This window comes from Zosterops lateralis, assembly GCF_965231275.1.
Source record: "Zosterops lateralis genome assembly, chromosome: 2".
NCBI lineage: Eukaryota > Metazoa > Chordata > Aves > Passeriformes > Zosteropidae > Zosterops > Zosterops lateralis.
Genome location: NC_139763.1, coordinates 96,635,528 through 96,659,901, shown reverse-complemented (window position 1 = coordinate 96,659,901; position 24,374 = coordinate 96,635,528). Strand labels below are relative to the sequence as shown.

Genomic DNA, 24,374 nt, shown 5'->3' with positions numbered 1-24,374 from the left:
CCCCGAGCCCGGCCCGGCTCCCCCACAGGGGCTGCAGTTCCCCTCCGCGCCGGCAGGGGGCGGTGCTGGCGGGCGGAAGCGGCGGCGCTCCCGCGCCCTCCCGGCGCGCCCCGCGTGTCCGCTGTCCCTCCTTCCTTCCTCCTCCTCCTCCTCCTCCTCCTCCTCCCGGGCGTCATGGCCGCCTCGAAGCCCGTGGAGGCGCCGGGCGGCGGCGGCACCGCCGGGCTGTCCCGCTGGCAGCTGGCGCTGGTGCTGGGCGCGCCCGTCCTGCTGGGTGCCGGCGCGATCTACCTGTGGGGGCGGCGGGCGGCGCGGCGCGGGAAGGGCGCCAACGAGAGGAAGACCCCCGAGGGGCGGGCCAGCCCCGGGCCCGGCGGCGAAGGCGGCTCCGGGCAGCCCGACGGGCCCGGACACGAGGAGACGGTGAGCGGGGAGCGGCGGCAGGGCCGGGCTGGCCGCTCGGGGAGCCGGGGCCGGGGTCCCGCCGGCGGAGCAGCGCGGGAATGGATGGCCCGGCTGCGGGCTGAGGGCCCCACGGGCCCCACGGGCCTGGCACGGCCCCCAAAGCGGCTCCAGGAGCCCGTCCCGGCCGAGGAGCGGCCGTCTGGTGGGATGGAGCTCGGGGACATCCTGGTGACACGCCCGGCAGGACACAGAATGACAGAGTGGGCAGGTGGGAAGGGCCCACGGTGAGTCATCGAGCGGGGCATTCCCAGAGCACATGGCACAGGATTGTGTCCGGGAGGGCTGGAATATCCCCAGTGAGGGGGACTCCACACCCTCTCCGAGCAGCCTGTCATTGCACAGTAAAGAAGTTGTTCCTCATGTTCAGGTGGAACTTTTGTACATCAGTTTCTGCTCATTGCATCTTTTCCCGTTGCTTGACACCACCGAGCAGAGCCTGGACCCATCCTCCTGACACATTTCCTTGATGAGGTCCCCTCTCAGCCATCTCTCCTCAAGGCTGGCCATGCCATTCTTCTTTAGGTTTTGCTCCTATGAGAGATGCTTCAGTCCCTTAAATCACGTTTGTCACCCTTGGCTGGACATGCTCCTGGTGCTCCGTGTCTCTCTGTGGTCAGCCTGTGTCACCCACAGAACTCTTAGCTGGGCATTCCTGGTAGCAGTTCTGCCCTTGCTGCACAGGGATCAGGAGTGGTTTGTTCTAAGATCAGGCATTGCCAAATGCATCTTCTCATCAAGTGGCTGAGCACAGATCTGTGCTGCTGAGGAGGGAATAATGTACCTCTGCCTCTGAGATCTAGAATAGCTGTGAGTAAGTTTTGTCCAAGAATAGTGTTTTGAAGGGAAATCCATGATCTGTTGTGTGTGAGATGCTGGATAGAGCAGAGTGGAAAGAAAACACAACCAAAATCTGTTTAAAATGGAATGTGTTCCGTGGAAATATAGAAGCCACACAGTTTATGCAGCAGAGACTTTAATGTGTAGAATTTGCCTGAGCAGGCGTGCTCTCAAAACATACATTTATCCTGTTGTAAATTACCATTCTGAGAACTTTCAGATAAAATGGTCTGTGCAAAAACTCAAGGACAACGTGTAAGATCGGAGTCCAGATTGGATTCAAGGTTCTCTTGTATATCTGTATTTGAAAAAAACCCTCTAAGATCCACTTTCTGCCCCTCTGCAGTCCCAGATGTGCCTTGCCAGTCACACAGCATTACCGAGGTGAGGCTGCAGTTGGCGAGCATGCTTAAAGTCATGGATTTGACAAGTGGATTGCCTTGGATAAGAATATCCCATACTGCATTTTCTTTTCCCGTTCTTGTGTATCACCCAAAATGCTTTGAACTGTCCGACAAGTTTAAGCTTCCCATCAGAAATGGTCAGAAGAGAAAAAAAACCCTCTTGGAGATGGGAAAAAGTCAGTTTTAACCTCTTTGGTTTGAGTGGTGAGGATTGACTTGGGCGGGCAGTGGCAGGCGCATGTGGGAGGGGTGAGGAAGGTGGAACTTCCCCAGCTCGTGAATCATGGCTACTCTGGGGCATTCCTGGAAGCTCAGTAACACCTCTGCTGGACCTTGAGGCAGTTACTTGAATGCAGTGATTTGTTCCTTCCTGGGCACCAAACAGTACTGAACAACTTGTGTGCAGAGGACAAATTCAGACTGTTTACTGTGGCAGCTTTGGCTCGTGGCTGCAAGCAGCATCTGGCACATTTATGGGAGTGTGCTTGCTGTGTGTGAGCCCTGGTTTGCAGGCTGCTCGTGACCTTTGTCTTGCTGCAGCGACTTCCCTGTTAGTGCACTCACTCTGTGCTTCCTGATTGTGTTTCTGAATTCCAGCAATATCCAGGGGTTGGTAGTCATTCTGCAGTTGTAGGAAGGAAGCACTTAAAACATTTTAAACACTTATGTAGCATTTGATTTAAAATTCTGTGTGTTGCTCCACAAATGGAATTGCCAGAAGACTCTGTGCATTTAAGAATAAGTTGAGTGGTATGACCTGATGCAAAGTTTTTTGAAGAATGTCATTGCTTACACCGTAGAGAAATGAGAGATGGCTGCAGAGGTTATCAGGTTTGATTGATTACATGAGATCATTGTTTCACTGGTCAAAATATGGCTGCATCAGGAAAATAAATGTGGCTGCAAGTTCCCAGGACTGCTTTATGTGTGTTTGGAGAGTTGTCTTCCTGTTACTCATATCCAAAGCAATGATGCCATCTAGATTTCATGTTTTCTTTCATATTTTATTAGATATGAATATTAGTGATAAGACCCATGATATGAAATACAACCACTGCAGATGCTTCCCTTGTAAAACTGCCTGCACTGTATTAATCTGCCTTTCTAACGTGATGGGGTGTTTTTTGAAACTCAGTTGGATTACACATAAAAAGTCTGCACAGTGAATAAGAGCTGGTAATTCATTTCACAGTTGAAATACAAGAGGAAAATCTTTTGGTAAACACGTAGGTCAGTAATTAATCTGCTACCAACAGCAGTGTCACCTAACTATTCTTTTACCCATAAATGTAACTTAGGACTCATACTTTCTTTGCTTTTCATTAAATCAGCCCCTTTATCCATTTGGTGTTCTGGTCACTGTTTTTGAAGACACAAACTTGAATTTTTTTTCTTTGTTCTTTAAAAATATGTAAGGTCCAATATCTTCCCTGTTCTTTTTTCAGACTTGTTACTATTTTGCATGCAGTTCAAGCTTTTCTTTTACCTGCTGTACAGGCCTCACATTTTTTTCCCAGGCTGTGTCTGCACCGGAGGATTCTCCTGACATCGATGCCTGACTGGCCAAGTGTGTGATCTGTGACTGACACTGTGTTGGCAGAAGCCCTTAGCACAGGTGCTATATTGGGAAAAGCTGAACTACTTTTGAGATTCCTTCTCCTGTAAGCACAGCTCCTTAACAGTACAGTAAACTGGCATTATTGGACCACTTAAGTGATGGTGATAAAACTGCATCTATGGATGGCTCAAAGGTCGTAAAGCCAAATTGCATCTGTTCGTGACAATTGTCATTGTTTCTTATAATTTAGATGGAATGTGTTTTAGTCACTCACTAGCAGTTGTTTTTTATGTGCTCTCCTGGTTTGTAGGGAATATTGTGTAACTAAAACACAGAGTGCTTTGCATATTTTGCTTTAGTTGGTGCCCAGTTGATTAATTTTTTTTTAACTTATTCCATGATAAATTCTTAGCAGGGTCTTATACTCTTCTTATCTTACGGGAGTGAGCACTGGTAGTCAGTGAGATAATGTGTTGGTTGCTTCAGTATTTTTTTTCCCCTGAAGTCGGAATCAATTCCTTTTGCAGCTCTGTGATAGTCCAAATCTCACCCCTTAACTCTTTCAGCAGGTTGACAGGGTGACCCTGTGTTTGGTGTGAGAGGAGGTCAGTGTGTGGCCTTGTGCATTGCAGGCAGGGCCAGTGGGGTCCACAGCAGTTCCCTGTCCCTGTGAGCTGGGACTGTCCTTGAGTGCGGCGGTGGGTGAACGTGACAAACTCCTCGGCCTTTGTGGTGCCACATTCCGGGATCAGCAGCCAGCCAGCGTGGCTTCTTTCCAGGGTCTGTTTTAGCAGCAATTGCTGAATGCTGCCTCCCTCACTGCCCTGACAGTAGGTCAGGATATGAACAAATTGAACCCCTTAGTCGAGGTACACTCACGTTGATTCTTACTCTAAATTGATCTAAGCAAAGTAACTACAACGTCATTTCTATTGTACTGTGCACCTGTTGCTTAATAAATCTCACTATCAACCTACTGTAAGTCTTCTGTTTAGTGCTAGCTGTAGTGGACAGGTGTAGAAAACTCCTAAATGTGTGTGTAATAGCAGTAAAACAGTTGGTAGACTCTTGGCTTATTCATGGGAAGTGTGGATGGCAAATTAATTTAGCAGGAAGGTGACTGGCTGAGAACACTTAATTTGTCCTGTAAACTTAATTTCGTTTTTTCTGAGTATAATACATCCTTGCTTGTGCTTTGAATTGACTTCTAAAGCTCATGTAAACATACTTTTTCTCATAGTGCTTTTTAGTGCTAAAGAGACCTTTAAAACTATTTATATTCAGTTAATGCCTTTGTTTGAAAAAAGACTTGAGATGAACCTTAGTAAAAAAAAAAAAAGTAATGGAAAGATAGATATTCAGAAAAGAACAGAATTTTTTTTTCCTGGTACCTCATCTCATTAAGAGGGTTCTCTCACTTGGAAAGGATGAAAAAGAGGTCTAGAGCAAGGCTTTATTTTTTTGCAGGTTGAATTAAGATGGCTGAAACTGTAGTCACCCTCCATGTCATCTGTCAGACAAGGGCTCATGCAAATCCTTTTCAACCAAAAGCAAACGCTGAAACTCCCTGCTCATGCTTCTGTCGTGAATCACTGTCATCATTGGCTGGCAGGAAATTCCTTGTTCTGCTTTGAATAACAGGTTCCCTGAAATATGTAAGGTTTCTGAACTGGTCGTTTAACAATATTGCCATTGCTGGGAAGTAAAAAACATTGTTATTCTTGCAGCTGGCAGTCTCTTGCTGTTAACTTGCTGTTTGCAGACAATTTTCTGAACATTTTGTGAGGAAAGCACATTTGCTGAGGCTAAAGTAGAAATGAAGAAAATTTTTCAGCGCTGTCTATTCTTTAGTCAGTTAGAAATCTGCTTGTTCAGGTACTTGGATAACTGATAACCCAAGTTCACAAGTGTCCTTTGGCTTGAGTTCTGTTCTAAGGCTTGTTAATGAACAGTTGCTGAGAGCAGTCCTGAGATGTTATTTTTTGTGTAGCTGCAAATAACTTCTGAGTTATTTGTTTTGTTGAGCTGTTAGGAGCTTAAATTAATTTTATTGAGCTGGTTTGGTTGTTGCACAGATTCTTTGACCAGAGGACGACAAACTGGAGAGTTTTTCTTGCTCCTTATGGACCTTTACCTTGGGGATAAAAAATGTCCAGTGTGCCACATGGGATGGCAATGGGTCAGGTGAGGAGAAGCAGTGAAATTGGAAAATAATGTCTGGGATAATTAGCTTGGCTAGAAAATGAAAAAATGAGGTTTCTGATTACTTGTGCATGAGGTACATTAAGTTTGTTTACATGATCAGTTTCTTAAGTACACATCTTGTGAATGTCCAGTGTAGCAATTGAAAAGGAGATTTTAAAAACATGCTTAAAATTTTTGTAAGGGTTAAATTTAAGGCTTGATAAACCTTCAAAAACTGATGTTATGTGAAGAATGAATTTTCATATTCTTACTTGTGCTATCACAAAAAGGTATTGCAGCATATAATGTGACATGAGTTCTTTTATATATATATATATTTATTTTTTTTTTTTTAATAAACAGCTACCAAATAACCTCCAAATCAACAAGAGGAAAAAAAACAAAAACAAAACTACCAAAGCAAACAAAAGCATACATTGGCTTTGGCGGTGTTTTGGGTGCATACTGGGGACTACAGCAGTTTGAGTAAGGGTGCAGATAAAACATCTCAGAGCAAGCAGCCCAGTTTAAGGCAGCATAAACAAACAAGCTGATTTCTTCCTTGCCTTGGGCACTGCTGGTGACTATTGCATGAGAGCGTGTTGTGCTCTAAGTTCTGACTCCTCACCCCCACGTTTCTTGCCTCATGCAGTGGGTACAGCAGGGGGTAACCAAGGAGTCGGCAAATGTTTCATGATTCATTTCTGTACGATTGGTTGGGTGGTCTGTGATCCTGCAACTGTTACTAAAAGTTTACTCCCTTAACAGAGTTACTGATGTTAATAACTTCGGCGTCATGTCTGTAGTCTCTGAAGTTTTTGATCACTGTTGTGTGCACTCTGTAGGCTTGTCTGAAGGCTTGATGATGCCCCACAACCAGCAGAGCAGCACTGAGGGCCCCAGACCTGCCCGTGTCCTGTTTCCAGTTACAATTCCCACACCTGACAGTGGAGCAGCCATTGTGTGGGTGTTATCCAGCAGTCCTCATCCACAGCTGGTGTCTTTACTCCAGGGCTGTGGGGCAGGGCTCTCAGCCTGCCTGGGGTGGAGCTCACAGACTGCTCAGCCTGGGGCACAGGCTGGGGTGAAGCAATTGGCAGTGATCATAAAGTAGTAATCTAGCTGCCCTGAGGCTTAATCTCTGCAATCTTAAATAATTTTCACACTGGGGACACGTGTATGAATGTTACAGCGTGACCCATATCATGTGTTTTTCTTTTTTGACCCAAGTTAATAGGAACAGCGCTGAATTTTGTAAGATTATTAGACAAAGGCATTTTTAATGTGGTTTGCTCTAGAAATGCACAAGGAAAAATTCAAGCTGACTAGCGTGCATTTAAGTTTGCAGCATATGCATAACTCTTCCCTTTGTTAAAAGAAAAGCATTGTTGTATTTGGAGGTAAATTTAGGATCTACTTGAAATTAATTTAACCGTTTGAGACCGAGATTAAGTTTTAAAGAAACTACTTATCAGATACAGAGTTACTTTTCTCAGTAAAAATAGTTGCACTCTAATTTTGGCTTAGAGTTCCATAGAGTTACATACAGTGTATGGGGTGAAGTTAATAATCTTTTATCAAATTAAATTTGAAGCTTTACAATAGAAAAGTCTGAAAGCCTTGCAGATTGCCTTGTTCTGTGAACAATAAAGATGGTGCAGATTGATTTCCTGTGAGCCCAGTGATTAATGACTTGTGAGAGAAGAGCTTTGCTGGCAATAAGGAAATTAAGAAATTCACTCCCTTATATGGTTTCACTTGTAAGTGTCCCCTCAGGAGAATGCCTTTAAGATACTTTTGTTCTATTTGGATGCCTACTTTTATGTAGGAACTGATTCTATCTGATTCTCTCCTGCCAGGATGGGGATCCAGGCCTTAAAAGACGGGTTGTAGAGCAAGTCCTGGCTTCCCCTCAGGTTTTCAGTTTTAAAGTAAATCGTTTAGACACAAAAAATGATCAGGTTTGAATGAAATGAGCAGACATTAAGGGGAATGGGCAAATGAAATGCAGTTGCATTCAGATTTGTGTTACAGCTCTCTGGTTGTCTGTATCTGTTCAGTTGGTTCCTGGCAGTGGGTAAGTGGGTAGAGGAGGCAGAAGTATGGGCAAAGTGCAGCAGGGACAATTCCCAACAAATCCTCGATGATCTGAAGTGCAGCTGATGTGCAGTGAATCCTGCAGCTATTGTTAAAGGCACTCCTGTCCCCAGTCTGCAGCCTTTCCCTCCTCAGAAAGGTTGGTAGAAATGGCATATGTGCTCAGACTTCTCTTCATTTTGGTCTGGCAGAACTTCCCCAAAATGTTGTCCATGAAGCAAGGCTGTGACAGAGGAGCAGAAATCCAGAAGATCAATGTTAGGATCTTTTGCAGCCCTTATTTCTTGGATGTGGGTCACACCCCTTTGATAGAGAGAGCATTTTTAGATCTGGTCCCTTACAAACCACAAGATTTGATAACTGATTTGTAAGTCCAGGAGTTTCAGGTAGGTAGCAGTGTTAGGTTCTGCAGAAATACAGATCATCAACTTGTGGTGCAGAAAATAAAGATGCATTTGGCAGGATCTCAGGCCAGTCAGCAAAGTTGCCCATCCCCTGCTAAGATGGTGATGGTCCAACACTTGTCATTGCCTGAAGCAGAGTGTGTGAAGCTGTACAGGAGGCAGCTGTAAAGTTGATTTGCCCAGTGCATGAAATGCAGACCAGCTTTATTTTCCTTACAGGTTATATTTGTCTTGCTCAGTAGGACTTTCCACAAAGTGTTTTCCGTATTTAATTCAGAGTCTGAGAATCACCTCTGGTCTTACAGGCTGTATGTATTCCAGAAGGAAACTCTTCTGTTTGAATTGCTTTGAGGGCTTTGTTGTCTTTGCACATGTAGCCTTTGGAGAAACAACTTACCCCATTGGTTCTTCTGATCACCAGCCATGTAAAAGATTACAATCTGTTTAGCTTTCCAAACAGAAATCATTGCATTGTTTATTACCATTGTGGTGAATCTTGTGAAAAGGTTGTCTCATATCTGATACACTTGCAAAAGAAAATTCTTGTGTGTTTCCAGGAATTGAAATCAGTGAGATTTTTCAGAAGTCTAGGCTACAGTTTACAACTCAGGTCCATTTCTTTATCTTTGAAGATGAGCCCTAAAGTGCATAGCTTGTGTGCTGTCATGCCTTTTTAATTTGAACTGACCTCTCATTTTCTTTTTCAGAGTCCTCTTGGTAGAGCCCAAGCAGCAAAGAACAAAGGAAACAAATACTTTAAAGCAGGAAAATATGAGCTAGCTATTCAGTGTTATACTGAGGCTATCAGGCTGTGTCCTCCTGAGAAAAACCTTGATCTTTCTACCTTCTATCAAAACAGAGCTGCTGCCTATGAACAACTGGTAAGAAATTGATGATAATTATGTGCTTATTGTAAAAAGTAGCATTATCAATTTTGTATTTTGTCACTTTCATCCAGTGAAAGGTCCCAGTTGATAACATCTGCTGCTTTCACAGCAAGATGCTGTTGCAGCTCATCATTCACCTTTTTTCAGCTCATTCTTGTCTATATATAAATAAAATTATTTTCTGTTAACTACACTCAGTCTATCTCATGTAATGCTTATGCATCCTGTTCTTCCAAGACAAAGTTTTAATTTCTTACTCTCTGGAACAATTTTCTTGTATATAAGTTAATTTTAATTCTCTCTACTTGAGTGCTTAACCATGAAAGAAAGGTGAAAGGCCAGATATTTTGGAAGGATGCTACTTCAAACTTAAAACAGAAAAAAAACACATTGAAATTCTAGTAAAGGCCAAGGCCTAAATTTTGCACATGGGGAAGTAACATTTACTCGACAGCTGAGTATACTTGGTGTTATTTTAGAAGTCAGCCAGTGTTGCTTATTATGGTAAGATGGATTTGCTTATGAGGTCGAGTTGGTGAGCTGTATAAAGGAGGGGAAAAGTTGGCTTTGTACAGTCCGAAGTATCAAGTGAGAGACTGTGTTTACATAAATCTGGCGTTAGATTTAGTTCTTGTCTAACACAAATTCATCCCATAATGAATCCCAAATGTATGTGGTTCCTCTATTAGAAAAGCCTATTTTGATAAATTGAAATAACTTACAAAAGAAGATGTTTTAGCACTTTGGTAATCTTGTTTGCTTCCATTGTATTTCCATCTTTTTTCTTCCAGTTGTTTTACATCAGTATTTCAGTCCCAATATTACCTCCTGCAGGCATCTTTGCATCAACACATTATCTTCTCCCATGGGATTTGTACACTGTCTGGTGTGATATTTTGTAGGAATTCCGTTTCTGGTGCAGGTGGTTTGCAGTGGTGCCCAGGCAGTGTCTCCCTGTGGGCCTTGCAGAGGCAGGGGGAAGCAGAGGGAAGCAGAGGGAAGCAGAGGGGGAAGCAGAGGGAAGCAGAGGGGGAAGCAGGGGCAAGCAGAGGGAAGCAGAGGGGGAAGCAGGGGCAAGCAGAGGGAAGCAGGGGGAAGCAGAGCCCTGGGAGCCCCAGGAGCGCGTGACCCCGGGGCTGCCTGTGGGAAGCCAGCACAGGGAGCTCTCACTGTGTTGTTTTTGTGCCCACAGCAAAAGTGGACAGAAGTGGCACAAGATTGTACAAAGGCTGTTGAGCTTAACCCTAAATATGTCAAAGCTCTCTTCAGACGTGCAAAGGCGCATGAGAAGCTGGACAATAAGAAGGAATGTTTAGAAGGTGAGTGGCTCGTGCTGTGTATACTGAAAAGTGGAATTAGCTCTGCTGCTTTGGAGGTGGCAACTTCTGGAAATATTTTATTTTTACTTCTGTAGCTACAGTAGTAGAGAATTATGTATTTAAAACCATTCATAGCTTTTGCAAATACATATTCTTTTTTTGCCAGAAGAAACCTTTTCACATTTCTCAAGCTTTCATCTGCTCACTTCTGAAATGACTGCTGAGAAATTGATGTTACTGTAGCAACTCAAGGTATTCTTTTTCCAGGAAACTCCTTCACTTTAGAATACAATTCATCTAATTTGATGAGTGGATAACCAGGACAACAGTTGTTGTATTTCCAAACAGTAAAGAGACTTTCTTCTTCTCTGTTTGTTTTAGAGAAATTATGCTACTACAGAAATGAGAGTGTTTTTGCAGGAAGGGATACATGGTCAGAAATAAAAGTTTTGCAGTAATTTAAATGCATTGGACTGGTATTAGAGGGAAAACAGCTTCAGTAGCATTTTTTTTCTGGTGCATAGTTTATGAAAAGCAGAACAGATTGAATTTTTTTTTAATATTAATACTTTGTATTCGGAAGAAATTACTGTGTCAAATTCTTCCAATGCTATTCCTATAAACAGAATACATTTTGAACTGTCAGGAAGATGTCACTGAGAAGCTATGGAAATTAAGAGCTACAGGTCAGATGTGTTGTCTCACAGCACTTTTGAGCTACAGTACACTGCTTGAAGTTACCCTTATAAATTTCATCAAGTGAAATCATTCCTGCTGATGTTATTTAAAAGACAAATGAAATTTTCAGCTGTGCTCATTATCAAAGAAGGACAGAAAATAAGGCAGTGCATTGGCTGGCAAATTTAACTGTTAAATTAGTTTCATTATGTGTAAGAGCAAAGAATTAGGTCTGCCAAATTAGAGGGTAAATTAGATGTGGAAATTTTATCTATCTGTTTATCTGCTGGCAGAATGCCTTTATGCCCTTTGAGACCGTAGTGACTAGAAAAGGACAACTTTGCTCATTTAGTGCACTCCTGTGCAACCCCTGTGTATTAGCTGCACTTCCAGAGTGCTGTAATAAAATCTAAGCCTTATGTAGTTGCCAGGTGATAAAAGCCCCAAGAAAGATCAAGTGTCCCTGTGACAGTAGGGATAGGACAGCTTTAAATATAACTTCTTTTTAGTGTTAATAGCAGTAATATTAGTGACAATTATTTTCAGTCTTGATTTCTATTTGATTTTTTGCTTGCAGTTTTTTCAGATCTGAAGGTTTCTTGCTTTTTTTTTTTTTTTTAACTACCCTGTTTTTCTATAACCTTGCTATTACCTGCCAACCATATATGGCCAGTAAAATCCCAGGAAGTAGAGTATGCCCATGTAGTGGATGAAAGCAAAACAAAACAAACCTCAAAACCCCAGCCACTACCAGCAGAAAAGTCCTCCAGTGATCCTTGGCAGTATAATTTGGGAAGATGTTGCTGCTTCAGCCAAGCCTGGAGTGCAACACTCTGTGGGCAGAGTGTCTCTCCTGGATTTGTATAACACATTCTTTCTGGGGTTACATATTTTCCCAGGTGTTCTGATGTGCTTCCTGACCGTGCCAGAGGTGCAGGGAGTTTCTGTATAAGTGATGGCTTAATAGTCCCTCTAGCAAAGTAGAATTAGAGAAATATACTAAAACTCCAGGGCAAGACATTGACTTTTCAAGCGTATTCAGACAATACATGGCTTGAATTTCAAGTCCATTCTGTCCATTTTCACTAATGTTTAAATGAAAAAAAAAAAACCAACCAAAACAGGGAAAACCCGTGGTAGCATTGCATTAACTGGAGGATCCAGAGAAATGGTGTGTGGTAAGAGTGCATTTCACACTGGGAAGCTTCCCTTGGGCAGCAGTGGGTTAACATCTGCAGAGGTTTCTCTGTGTGAATGAAAGCCATGTGACAGGGCCTGGCACTTTAAATAGGCCAGCAAAGTATTTCTCCTTGCTCCTTTCCAAAGTCACAGAGGTGAGCAGAAAAATTTGAGATAGAATTTAGGCAGATTTCTTAAACTGAGGAGTAAGTGAGATGTGATGAGACTGAGTGTGAATTCTAGAAGTAGAAAATAAAGATCAGTCCCAGATAAGAAGTTGTGTTAGCACTTTTAATGCTATGAACATAGTTAATCTCCTCTAAGTTTCAAAATGGTAAAAGCTCCTGGAAGAGGTATACATTTTCACTGTTGATTTAAGTGTGTTTGTCTCTACATAAAAACATAAACAGAAAAATAAATGTTAGTGCTTTTCATTCACTGTCATGAAGTCCTTTCATCCTAGGAAGATCATTTTGGATATGAATATGTGTCTTGAAAAATACAGTAAATACAGCAAACTGGAAACAGAAATACATGCCTGAGAACAGGACATATATTAGTTTGGGAGTGCCTCATTGTACTCAGTGGCACATTTTATAGTGTACTTCAATGACTATCAGAATTCCTTTAATCTCACTTTTGTACGTTGTTTCCTAGATGTCACGGCAGTCTGCATTTTAGAAGCCTTCCAAAACCAGCAGAGTATGTTATTAGCTGATAAAGTTCTTAAACTCCTTGGAAAAGAAAAGGCCAAAGAGAAGTACAAGGTAGGACTTGTGGTAGTGCTGACTAATTGCTATTTCACCTGAGCAGTTGTTGAAAAGTGGCTCTTGGCATTCTGTCAGTCGTTGTAAACAAGTCACTGTCTTCATCTGCTCGAGCGTAAGACACGACACAAACTGGTTTCTACAAAGCTGCCATTGTACCAATGCTGTTTTCCTTTGGGACCTCTCCAGAGTCTTTGGAACCTCAGCAGGGAAGAGACATCTACTTCTAGCAGTCGTTTCCCTTTAAGAAAGAAATTTGTTATGACATTCAGGAGACACCTTAAGTTGGTGTGCTGCCCTACATAGGGCTTTTGTGAACCTGCAGCTCCATGGAAACTGGGTGTGTTGGAACAGACATCTATCTATGCATGAATGTTTGGAAACTGCACAAGAGAGACGTGTGGAAGCATAGGGCTACCCAGGAGCAGTCATTTTAAGTGCCTGTAGGTTTGCAAAAAGGTTGGGACAGATATTAACACGTTCTTGGTTGTTATTAAAGCATTCTTGCTTGTGTTTTGATGGTGGTTGAAGTACTGAAATCCTGTGTTGGTTTTGAGACGCTGAATTTCTTTCCTACAAAAATTCACATAAATGTGTAGTACAGAGGTAACAACAAATAGTGTTATGAGTATGGTGGGCATCGATAGGTGTGTTTCAGAAGAGTGTATTCAGTGTTTTGCAGCAGGAGAGATTGAATTGTAATTCTTGTGTGCAGTGTATTTTAAACAAGAAATATTTTTGGACTGTAGGAAAGATTCATTACCTGAGAGGTGTTACTTCTGGGACTTCAAGTAAAATGTGTGGTATTTGGGCCAAATGCCACACAGAACTAGGGTATTGCCTCATTAGACTTCATTGAAACAATGGCAGCAGCTTCTCTTGGACAAGCTGGAGAAAAGAGAAAACTGCCATTCAGAATCTGCTTCAATTTAGGCTCATGCTTAAATCACCAGCTTGCATTTTTCACCCAGTTTATGTGCACACCCAATGCTTTAGTACATTTACCCAATGTCTTATGATATCCTAAGGGTCCTTATTTCTAGTCACAAATGTGGAAAGATAAAATCTCCGTCCTCCCCGAATATCATCACTTTGTTTTCACTGGTGATGGGTATTGCATTGTGATCTGAAGCTTAAAGAATCCCTAAACATCAAAATGGCAAATCCAATATATCAGGCTATCAGATGATGTAGTGAAAGTCATACATTGGTTCTTTCATCATTTTTTTTTTTAATAATCATGTTTGCTATCCATTTCCATCTTTATCCTCTGATCTTACCACCTAATGACTGGGAATTACCTGTCTCTGTTTCAGAATCGGGAGCCTCTGATGCCCTCGCCACAGTTCATTAAATCCTACTTCAGTTCTTTCACAGATGATATAATTTCCCAACCTTTGCTTAAGGGTGAGAAATCAGATGAAGATAAAGACAAGGAGGGAGAGGCTTCTGAAGTAAAAGAAAAGTGAGTGTAAAGTACAGTTGGGAATTGTTTGGTACTGGAATTAAGTTTGCAGTGATTTGGACATTCTGCCCAGTGCAATGTGCTGCTGTTAGCATAGGAATTTGCATAGAGATTCCTTTGATATAAATAATATTAGTGTTGCACGTGAAACCTCAGTGAAAGCTGACTGGCTACTTCCAAACTTGCACTAAGCAGAGGAAGGACAATGAGCCTGGGAAAAAATGCTGAATATTTACTGCAGTATCACAGTAAATTTTAAGAGACTGGAGAACTGGACAAGACTGAATGATCCTTCAGTCAGTCAGTCCCCCTGAATGATTCCTTCAGGGGGAAAGGAATATTTTATGCTGAAGGAGCATTTCCAAGGAAAAGAGCAAGATAGCCTTTGGACTGGCAGGGAGAAGATGAACTAGGAAAAGGGGATTGTTGAATGAAAACATGCATTTACAGCAACTGAGGCTGAAAGTGTGTTTTTTCTTTCTGGAATCAAATTGCCCATAAATGAAAAGTTTGTTCTGGCATAGAAAAACTTGGGTTTGTGGTTTTGTTTTGTACTTTTTTAGTGGAGCCTGAGCACCATATAAATGGTTCTTTAATTTACTATGCTACTTTCCAGATTATTTTTGGAAGATAGCACTGCTGTCAGTTTTGGAAACCATTGCAAACAGCATTATGAGTTTTTTTTTAAAGTAAGAGAGAATGTCCTGATCTTCAGGCAGATTCACTGAATCCCAGATACAGCTGAGAACAAGGCAGTGCTGTAATTTTTTGCTATTAAATAATTTCTTCCACGTACAAGCTGCACATTGCTAGGTTTAATATTTCACATTCCTGTCCATGAATTCTACCCTCTTGTTTTAAACCAGAAATTATTGCTGTTCTTCACATGAAAAAAAAAATCCTCAAGGGACAAATGAAGCTTTCATTCAAAATCTTTAAAACATTTTTCTCCTTTATTTCCAATGTAATTTGGCCAGTTTTTGTGCAAATTGTTTTCCATCTGTGATGGCTCCATCCAGGAATGGATGTTCCAATGGGGCTATGCTGTTGTTGTAAAAGTGTAGCACAAGTTAGTAATTGTAATGGTTTGATGAAACATCTGAATAGAAATTGCAGTGTTCAGTGAATGCATGTATATATACAACTGTTCTTACATCATTTACAGCTCTGGCTATTTGAGAGCAAAACAATATATGGAAGAAGAGAACTATGACAAAATTATCAGTGAAAGCACAAAAGAAATTGAAGCAAAGGGAAAATACATGGCAGAAGCTTTGCTTCTGCGAGCTACTTTCTACTTACTTATTGGCAATGCAAGTGCTGCCAAACCAGACCTAGATCAGGTCATCAGCATGGAAGATGCAAATGTGAAGGTAAGAATCTGTCACAGCTGGATTGTAGTTGGGATTGAGAAGTTAGATGATAAACTTGCAATGTACTTCAAGAAGCTGTTTGTCCAGATTTTCAGATGCATTAATGGGAATATTCTGCTTCATTTACTGACAAATTGTTTTTTTTCAAGGGCTTGTTGATTTTTGAGACAGCTGTAGTGAGCAGTGCAAACTAAAGGTGATAAGTAGCACAAAGTAAAGAATGAGGGAAGTCAAATGACTTGAAGGTTTATCCACTCTGGATAAGTGAAAAACCTTAACTGCACTTGCATATTCAGCTGCTTCAGAAAACACTAATGTGTTTGTAAACATAGGAATTGAGACGGATATTGTGGGGGGCTTGGAAATCCACTGAGTTGGAAGCATAGGCTGACATTTTTGAAATTAAGTAAGGGATCTCATTTATTAGGGTCAATACGAAACTTATTCCTGCTTAGAATAATTGAAACCTGTCAGTGGGAGAAACTAGTCAAATGAGAAATTGGCTGTGATTGTAAGGAAGGCTTAAACGTGGAGGAGCAGTGGGGTGGCTGACGTTTCCCTGGCCGTGTTTTGCAGCTGCGAGCCAACGCTCTGATCAAACGGGGCAGTATGTTCATGCAGCAGCAGCAGCCTATGCTGTCCACCCAGGACTTCAACATGGCTGCTGACATCGATCCTCAGAATGCTGATGTTTACCACCATCGAGGACAAGTAAGAAACCTCAGAGATTTCGTCCCAGGACTTGGCTATTCCAGTACACACTGAAAGGAAAAACGGTGTCGTTGGAGACACTTTATACTGTTTGTGGCATAAAAACATGAACTAATTGGGAATTTTTGTGGGGTAAACACACAGTCTGCTTTGGAAGTTTTGGTCAGGCAGAAGCAGTTTATTTCTATAGCTGTAGGACAGCCCTCTATCAGTATGAAGTGAGACTTAGAAGTCCTGGGGCTTGTGTACATTTACAGCAGATAAAAGCTGTTCTATGAAGGGGCTTGGATGGCAGAGCATCATCTGCACAGCAGGAAGCTTTGTTACAGCAGAGAAGTGTGTCCCTGATAACACCTGCAGCCCTGTAGCCTGGACTTGGAGCTCTTCAGTTCATCCCTCTCTGCCTTGTGACACTGCTGTGTCCTTGACTAACTTCTAGCCCTAGAGAAGCCTGCTGTCACAGATGTGTCAGATTAATGGTGCTGGAAGTAAAAAACGAACACTAGAATATGCAGATAGGCTAAGCCATATTTGTAAGGAAGACTTCCATGGATCAAGGGTTTTTCTCCATGAATTTGTTAGATATCTTTAGTGCCCAGAAATGAAAACGGTGCTATGTGTTGACTGAACAGAATGAAAGTTTTCTGCAGATTGAAAACTTGTGTTTTACAGTGGCTTCACAGTAAAGTAAGAGAATGATGAAGCAAACTCTGCTCCTGTGGAGGAGTCAGAATGTCGAAACAAAACCAAAAAAACCCCAACCTAACAAAAGAAGTTGAAATACAAGCTGGAAAAGCTGAAATATTTCAGTGTCCAAATAGTCCACAGCTACTGGCTACAGAGAGGCAAAACAATTTGAGAAAATATGGCATAATTTTGGAGACTGGTCATAATGCTGATGCAATGATGGCAACAGTCTAAAATGCAAGCATTCTCAATCCCTACACAGGGTCATTGCTTCCTTGTGTAGGTAGCCAAAGTTTCACTGGTGGCTTTGATAATACATTTTTATGGCAGGGATTTTTCATTATGGGGTTTGTAGGTTTCTAGACAGTTCTGCAACTGAGCTGGAGATGATGTGAGTAACTGATGCTAATTGAATTATCGTGTAAGTGTCTGAAGCACAGATGAAATAGAGAAATAGGATTTTCTTTCATTCTGGCCAGCTGAAAATCCTGCTTGACCAAATTGAGGAGGCTGTGGAAGACTTTGATGAATGTATCCGATTGCGACCCAATTCTGCCTTGGCACAAGCACAGAAATGTTTTGCTCTGGTAGGTAACTTGCTAGGGGTTCATCTGGGTGCTTCTGCTTTAAAGAGTTCTGGAAAACACTCTGTTTCTCTGGTTTATTCCAATTTAACAGCAAAGTAGGGCAACATACATCTCTGTCTTTTAATAATAAGGTAAAGGAATAATGCAGCAGTTTCTTCAGTTGGAGTGTGGGTTTGCTGCTTTCCTTCTGAAACTCTCATTGTTCAAACAGTAGAACATTTTTTCTGTTCTGTGGGAGAAGAACAAAAATCTTGATTCTAATTGGAGCACATAAAATTGATTTTAATTAAGGTTTACTATTGTGGAAAATGGTCATCATCAAGAAATTGGAAACAAACTATTTCAAGCTAGTACAATGACTCAGTGTGCAAGAATCTTGTCAGGACAGCTTTGCATGGTGTGAACAAGGAGGAATGCCAAGTTTGGAATTTCTAAGCATTGAAATAGAGGGAGGCTATCACAATAATCAGGCCTAATGACTTCCTTCTTTCATCTGTTTTCCGCTCCTAGTCCAGACACCTGGACATGTGGTAGGTTCCCAAAACCAGATTTGGTAGGATGTACAGGCTTGTACTTTCTGGAACTTAGCACAAAATCATACAATGGCCTGGGTTAGAAGGGATCTCAAAGACCATCTTGTTCCAACTCCCCAGCATGAACAGAGACACCTTCCACTAGACCAGTTTGCTCAGAGTCCCATGCAACCTGCCCTTGAACAGTGCCATGGATGAGGGATCCACAACTTTCCTGGGTGCTGTTCCAGTGTCTCACCACCTTTATAATAAAGACTTTTTTCCTAATATCCAATCTAAACCTGCTGCCTTTCAATTTGAATCCATTCCCTCTTTTCCTGTCACTACATGCTATTGTAAGAAATCCCTCTCCATCTTTCTCATGGCTCCCTTCAGATATATGAAGGCCACAATTTGATCACCCCAAAGCCTTCTCTTCTCCAGGCTGAACAATCCCAATTCTCTCAGCTTATGTAAAATAACTGAATTATGATGATGCAGGCAACTCTTTGGGAGATGGGTAGAGGCCTGATCAGCATTTTACTCTGGTGATGGTGTAATTTTTTTTCTTTCATTTTTTTCCTTGGAATAGTATCGCCAGGCTTATACAGGAAGCAATGCTTTGACTGTGCAGGCAGCCATGAAAGGCTTTGAAGATGTCATTAAAAAATTTCCAAAGTGTGCTGAGGGCTATGCACTCTATGCTCAGGTATGTTTTTCTCTCTCTTAAAGAAAATGCTGCATTCTCTTGTACTTTTCATCTTGAATATAAATTTTTTTCAAAGAACAGATGAAAATTTTTGACACTAAGTTCTGACTGAGATAAGAGATGCTCCTGGAATAAGCTGCTTGCATTTGTGGTTATGGGTGTTCTGGGGCAGTACAGGGAGTATTGGTGGAGCAGGTTATAAGTAATGAGAATTGAGGGTGGTTATTAGGAGGCAGAGGTTATTCCTGCATGATTCCCTCCTTCCTGCATGTGTGTGCCATCTCAGCTGATGAATGTCAGGGATTCTCTGGGTAATTTGAGAGTCAGATGTGTAGAACTAGGGTGATGTTTTTGTTCTGCTATCAGTGGCATGTAGTAGTTTAGAACAGCTGCTTGGAGTACACTTGTAACAGAAACTAATTTCTGCTCTAAGAACATACTGCTGGTTTTAGTAGGAAGCATGAGACATTCTGATTTTAAGTAGGTTGGCAGTATATATGCATTTCCTTCTGAAAGAAGTATGTTTGAAAAAGGAAGGGTTGAAGCTTGCAGGTACAGACTTTTAGAATGGTTTTTGTTTACAGCACACAGCATGTTCCTTGTGGATCTCCCATTACAGGTGACAGTGTGGTCAGTAATTGTTGCACTTAAAGCAGAGAAGCTTTCCAAAAAGCTTTAATTTTGAAACTTAACTCTGGTAACTGATGTGCATGGCCTGCTCTACCATAAATCAACTACATCCAGTGTCACGTTGTCAATACAGTTTTAATTAAAATTAGCTGAGTGCAGAGTGCATGCTTTGGCTGCTTATTGACAGACAGGTTTCTCTTTTAATTCAGGCACTAACTGATCAACAGCAGTTTGGCAAGGCTGATGAAATGTATGATAAATGCATTGACCTTGAGCCAGACAATGCCACTACATATGTTCATAAAGGGTATGTATTGAATTTGCAGTCCTTCTTGGTTGAGAGCAGTTGGTGTATTTAGATGAACCAACCTGAATTTAATGTTTATGTTTAGAAGTTTAGCCAGGAAAAATAACTTTGTGAAAGCATCTTTGTGCTCCTAAATGTAATTCTATATTTTGTCTTGTCTAAGCTGCAAATAAGTTTCAGGAAGGTTTCATCAGTGTTCATTGCTAATTGAGTATTTGCTTGAAGTGTATCTGACTTTCCCTTTAGCCCTATTAGATTCAGCTTTGTGTCAAAGTTTTTTCTTTTATAAAACAACATCTACCAAGTCCTCTTGGGAAAAAAAAAATTGAGAGTCACTAAAGCAGTAAAGTGGCTTACTGAAAGTAACTTTCACACAGGTGTTTTTAAAAGTCATGAAGTTACTAAGTTACTGTGTATCTGCATTAGAAATTAAATACATTATACATTCGGGATGGTTTTGCTTACCATGATGAGGGTTTTGGGAGAAGTATGTGAAACCTGTTTGAAATTGTCTCTCTCTTGTAGTTTACTTCAGCTCCAGTGGAAGCAAGATTTAGACAAAGGATTAGAACTCATAAGCAAGGCCATTGAAATTGATAACAAATGTGATTTTGCATATGAGACCATGGGAACGATTGAAGTGCAAAGGTAATGCTGAATTGCAGTGTTAAGAGTTCTTAGTTACTTCTGAAGTTCTTTAAATTTCCTTATGGATCCTATGTCTTGAGATCTTCTCCCTGGTGTCCTATAAGGCCAGCTCTTACCCACAGTCCTGATTTCTGTTCTGTAACTTTTAGGTAAAGCCCTCCCTTCTCTGGGGCATAACTGTGATTTATGATCTGACAACTTCCTATCACCAATTTCATAATTTATGGACAACGTGCAGATGAGTCCATGTATGTTTAAATACATCCCCATGTATGTTTAAATACATCCCTTCTGCATTTAAAGTGACTTCCTTAATCATTACCTACCTTTGTGTGTATCTGATGTTATCCCTGGATATTGGACTGTCTGTATTGAGGATCCTGTGCTGTTTTCTTCTGCAGCCAACAGGACTCCAGTTTACAGTTCTTGGGGGAAAGAGGAATGCACTGTATTGTATTGCAACTGTGCAAAGTTTGGGGTGTTGCTGACAGTACAGTCAAGTCTCTTTTTAATAATCTAGTCCTCTAAAGGACAGAAAATTAAACTATTGCCATGACAAATTTTGCAAGTGTTTCCCTATTTAAATAATGTGCTTCTGTCTGTGCTAGTTTTCCTTTTTTGTATACTAAGTTCTTTCAGGGGAGATGTGACTTCAGTCAGTTGCCCAGCATTATCTTTGTAGTGAACTTGGTGTCCTGTGGAAAATACTTTATCCTACATCACCACCCGTGGGGGCTCTCAAGAGGAAGCTGTTTGACAGCTGTCCCAGTTGCTTAGGCTTGGTAACAACTTCTCTGAGTTCACTCAGCATCACCACAAGTTCTTGTGGTGGTTCCTCCCAAAGTCCTCTTAAGTCATTAATGGTGAAGAGAGTAAGTCCTGAAAGAAAAAAGATGTTTTAGAGATGACAGGATTGCTTTGGCAGTCTTAACTGGGCTAAATTTTTGTTTATTTCAGAGGTAATCTGGATAAAGCCATTGAGATGTTCAACAAAGCTATCAACCTGGCCAAATCAGAAATGGAGATGGCCCACCTCTACTCACTCTGTGATGCTGCCTATGCCCAGACAGAAGTTGCAAAGAAATATGGATTGAAACCACCGACACTGTAAAGAAACAAGGAGGAAATGACCTTCCAAAGTGAAGTTGCCCACTTCAGCCAGCCCTAAAGACGCTGTTGCAGACTATGCTGAATGGTGGAACTTAGTTTTTTCCCGTTCGTGGTGTTGTCATTTGCTACATCTGTTAAATGTTTAGGTGTTGTGGGAGTGGTTGTTCAAGGAAGTATGCAGTGCTGCATCTTGTTCCTTCTGCAGCAAAAACCTTAGAGTGTTTTAAGGGAAATAAAGTTGCAGGGGAACCAAAGGAACATATTTTGGCCATGCAAATAAAAACTTCACACTGGTTCATTTTGGGTGATTATGTTGTGGGCGATTTTTGCTTTATCAAATAATATTACAGCATGTGGGTTTTTTTCCTGTTGATTTTAAAGGTAACACTAGTCAGTGCTGTAAAATAGTTTTCTTTTTTATATCCAATTAATCCTTGAGGGTTGATTTTAATTTTGCAAAAATTAATTTTCAAACTTTAATAATAGAGGGGTTTTTTTTAAGTCAGTAGATGTGGAGAGGATCCCTGTAAATATATGCAAGCATGCACAATCTTCCCTTAAATCCCCTTCCATCCTTTGCATAACTTACTTAGAAACAGTCCTGTGGCAGCTATCAGGGAATTAATTTGATAGTCCTTATTCTCAACCCCAGAAAGCCCTAGAGTACTGCATAGGAGAGCTAGGAGAAAGGTTGGCTGGGGAAGGAGGTCAGGTAACACTGCTTCAGTGTAGGCTTTACTGGAAGAAAGAATGTATTCCTGTGCAGCAGTCCTTACTTGAATGTCACAGGAAATTGTTCTGGAGGGTTCAGAGGGACTTTCAAGAACAGAAAGCACTGCTGGGAGTCAAGCTCCAAAAGGTAAGGTCATGCTTGCATATAATCTTTGTAATCTCTGATGCTTTTGCATAAATGTAGCAGCTGATAGACTGTCTAAATTCTCTTCAGTCTCTAGAGACTGCTGGGTTATGATCTCCTTTTAAGAGCCCTTTAGCAGGATTGAGATAAGGAACAAAGCATAGGCTCAAACTTGCAATAATGGATTTGCAATCTGCACTCATTTCCTTGTTCTGTACACCCTGTCTTGTCCAAGATTACAAATACTGTAGAGAGGAAGCAATTGTGCTGCATACAGTAGATGGGCAAATTATTAAATAGTTTTCCTCTTATTAGGAACTTCACAGAGGGCCCTCCAAGAAACTTTGGATTCTTTCTGGTATGGAAGTCAGTCCATCTTGCCTTTCCCTGGACTGATGTGGCTGGACAAACCTCACGCAAATGATGTAGCTTAATTTATGACTCACTAGTTTGGGCTTCTTTCCATCCTGAAATCATAAATTTGTTCGTGGTGAATTGTCTAATGTATTTAACCTTTTAAAGAAATGAATGATGCTGTAGTCAAACTGTCTTGGTCTGTAGTTGTGCCACCATGCAGCAGCTTCCATTTTCAACTTGACCTTCCTTTCTCCCAGCAACTACAGTTGAGTATTCAAATGGTGGAGAGTAGACATAAAGATTTAATCATTATTTTAGTAGCTCATTAGATGATCTGAAATCATAGCAGTGGTGTAGAATTGAAGATATGGGAAGGCACTGGCAGCTTCTAGGGGCACTGAACATACTAAGAGTCAAAAGTCTTCTCTAACTTCCAATCTCTGCATCAATTACCTGAGAACAAAAGTATGCCAGACTGACGAGTCCTGTTCTCCGAGGAGTTTTTATTCGCATGGCCTTATTTACATTGGCATTTTCTCATCATCACCCCATCTGTACCCCATTCCTTACCCCACCCAATCAATTAAGGGAAAAAAGCATGTGCTGTCAATTACTAGCATTCCAAATCATCACAGACTTTTGCCTGTTCTTCAACTAGTTTGAAACTGCACTGAAAGGATGCATTGTCTGTAATTTTTTTGTAAATGACATATCACCTGTAAACTGAAAAAAATAAATACTACCTTCAAGTATCTCTCTCTGACATGTATAAGAACAGGTTTTGATGAAGGTGTTCTCTGCAGTGGTGAGCTCTGTGCTTATGTTCTAAGTCTAGGAAGAACTGATAATTGACTGACTCCTTGTCACTTCTCTCACTTCAACCTTTAAGAAAGAATGAGGAGACGTAGAATCAATAAATCTGATCTCTGCTTCCGTCGCCCACAGAGGTATTGAGAGCTGAAGATTACAGGGGAAAGGAAGTCTAGCAAGGAAGGCTGGGAATCTGACTAGCTGAAACCCTATTAATTAATGTGTATATGCAGGTGCATCCCTGTGATGAAAGGGGCTTTTTGTAAATGCCTGATACGGCTGAGGTTTTATTTTAAGCCAGGTGTGCATGTGAACTTTGAAGTGAAACAAGTATTACTGCTATTTAAAAAAAAAGTTGAAATGACGTAGGAAGCTACTACTGAAGACTTGGGTAAAGCCTCTGTATCCTAGAGGGATACTCTGGAAAGTTGCTTCTACATAGAATTGTCTAGCAACTTAATTCTCACCATGTATGGTCCCTGTTGTTCACAGGGACAATGCTCTCAGGCACACTGTGTGATTCTTGGCATGTCCTGCACAGGGCCAGGAGCTGGACTCTGATCCTGATGGGCTCCTTCCAGCTCAGTATATTCCATGATTCTAAGCTGTGACTTGAATTCCTAGGATCTAACTGCAGATGGAAAGGGAAGAGGGAACTAACACGCTGAAGAGCTGTACTGTAACTTACTCTGGAACTATCAAGAGCAGCTTGGATGCTGCTTTAACCAGCCCAGCAATCCTAACACTGCCCAATTTTCTGCCATTTCTTTAAAAATAATTTAAATTCTTTCAGGCTGAAATTCTGAAACTGTTTCAGGGTTGTTACTGATTAG

General features: G+C 41.4%; 1 protein-coding gene across 1 annotated transcript; it reads left to right on the top strand.

The window, feature by feature from the left end:
• Positions 1-174: 174 nt before the first annotated feature.
• Positions 175-23,483, top strand: TOMM70 (translocase of outer mitochondrial membrane 70; the record flags this gene model as incomplete). Its single annotated transcript, XM_083884638.1, has 12 exons — positions 175-423; positions 8,657-8,830; positions 10,029-10,155; positions 12,670-12,779; positions 14,096-14,244; positions 15,410-15,617; positions 16,194-16,328; positions 17,495-17,602; positions 18,707-18,823; positions 19,663-19,760; positions 20,286-20,408; positions 21,366-23,483. The coding sequence occupies 12 exons, from the start codon at positions 175-177 to the stop codon at positions 21,517-21,519; spliced, it is 1,752 nt and encodes a 583-aa protein (XP_083740764.1). The 3' UTR covers positions 21,520-23,483.
• Positions 23,484-24,374: the final 891 nt, after the last annotated feature.